Genomic DNA, 1,956 nt, shown 5'->3' on the forward strand with positions numbered 1-1,956 from the left:
CTATTGGTCACCACAGACCAACCATCATTCTCAATATGAGCAGGACCAGGATCAACAGGGACCAGGGGTTCAGAGCTAGGAAGGGCCATGGAACCATCAAATTCAACCATTTGAAGATCCACCATTTTCAGGTGCAGAGAATCCTCACCAGTCCATGGAGGGGGAACCTTCGCTCCCTCATTAGTCAGCATTTACATCAACCGAGGTAAACACCAACAAAATGGGAAGTTGTCAACAGAAATCCGACCGGAAACAACACAGAAAACAAGGAGAAATAGTAACCTGACCGGAAAAAAAAGGTCACCACCACCACCTAGAAAATCGCGCCACCACAGACCTTCTCTCTCCTCCAAACCTGTTTATAGGTTTGCTATGTCTCGGGATTTGGAAGGTTATTGATACGCTGGCTGCCATTTTGTCGTGTGGCATGGGCTGGTTCCATTTCTCTAGTGACAGTAGGTTTCGGTTGTAGAGGACAATTGGACTTATCATGTCCAAACACTTTGCATGCCCCACATGTTGGTGGTTTCCACGAGTACTCAACATGTACTTTTGCCTTATGTTCCGACATTCCTTCTTTAACTCTAATATCTATTTCATCCGGTAACTCATCATCAGCATTAACTTCCACACACACACGTGCAAACGCCATTCGTTCTTTCGATTTCGTTCGGTTATCTTGCCTTAGGAGGACACCAAGTACACTCGCTATTTTGGAAATCCCTATAGAGTTCCAAAGTAGGAGGGGTATGTTCCTAAAGTTAACCCAGATTGGTATTATTCTCATCTCTTGTAATTCACGTTCTACATTTAGTCGCCAAGGTTTAACAACGAGAAGTCGACCAGCAATAAATATAGGATCACTTTCCATCGCTCGTCTTCTATCCTCGGAGGAAGAAAACTTGATTACATAGGCTGAGTTACCATGTAATGTGAGCTTCATGTCTCCCTTCGGCATTCACATTTTTGAAAGAACACTATGCACTAGTCCATATGCTAATCTTTCCCCAATGAAACTACCAATAAGCACTTCTTCAAAAGATTTGATTTCGGTTGCAAAGTCAGAAACATCAAATTCTGCTACTCGTCCACCATCTCTTACTCCTGGTTGAACATAATGAAGTTCATCTTGTTCGGTTTCTTGCTGCGAGTGAAAGAGATTAGTCCAATTACCAATTTTAGAAGCACCCACCAAAGGAGGCCCAACTGATGTTTGGACCTGGTTTGACGAACCTCCTGCTCCCATCGGAACCCTAATCTGTTCTGCATGGGATCTCAAGATCACCGGCGAGTTGAAACTAGCTTGTTGATCGGAGTTCTTCCTCGCATCTGCTAACCCTCGAAGAACTCCAGCAAACAAGTTATTTCGAATAACATCAGCTGATGGATTAGAACCCATGACCCTTTTCTTTGCAGCAGCCATTGAAGAACCTCCATTAACCCTAAGCGAACTCGATGTAGTTATCTCCTTTGAAACAGAACTTCGTGATGAAGAAACCCCATTCAGTGGTGTTGATTTAGGCATTGCTTTAAAACAAATACCAACCGAATCTGATATTTTTGGATCTGTTCGCTGCTCTTCATCATTAGTCTCCTCTAGGGTTTCCTTTTCCATCTCATCGTCACTGCAAGAGAAATCGACCTTCGCCTACTTCCCCTTTGTCCTTCATGAATGCTTGATCACCGTAAGTGATCTCCAACCCAACCGGAGATTCCAGCAAGAAAAAACCCTAAAAAACTTTCAGATGTTTGTTTTTCTTTATTAATAAAATCTGAAAACTTGACTGAAGGGATTGGAAGTCTGAATGGGCTGAATAAAACCCATTTTTTCACACTTAAAACACAAGTCTGAAACTTGAGGGCACCATCTGAAATATGCAAAAAGACCATTTTACCCTCGCGAAAATAACACTGATTCGGCTCATTCCCATCTTCAGTTGAGAAACACAAAACCCT

The 1,956-nt window shown here is 42.7% G+C and overlaps 1 protein-coding gene across 1 annotated transcript; it reads right to left on the minus strand.

The window, feature by feature from the left end:
* Positions 1-370: 370 nt before the first annotated feature.
* LOC147544073 (uncharacterized) lies at positions 371-958 on the minus strand. Its single transcript, XM_086635593.1, has one exon. It carries the CDS (start codon positions 956-958, stop codon positions 371-373), a length of 588 nt encoding a protein of 195 aa, XP_086491719.1.
* Positions 959-1,956: the final 998 nt, after the last annotated feature.

The sequence above is a fragment of the Eschscholzia californica genome, unplaced genomic scaffold (assembly GCF_041429995.1).
Source record: "Eschscholzia californica isolate CP2 unplaced genomic scaffold, dmEscCali1.0.p SCAF_4, whole genome shotgun sequence".
NCBI lineage: Eukaryota > Viridiplantae > Streptophyta > Magnoliopsida > Ranunculales > Papaveraceae > Eschscholzia > Eschscholzia californica.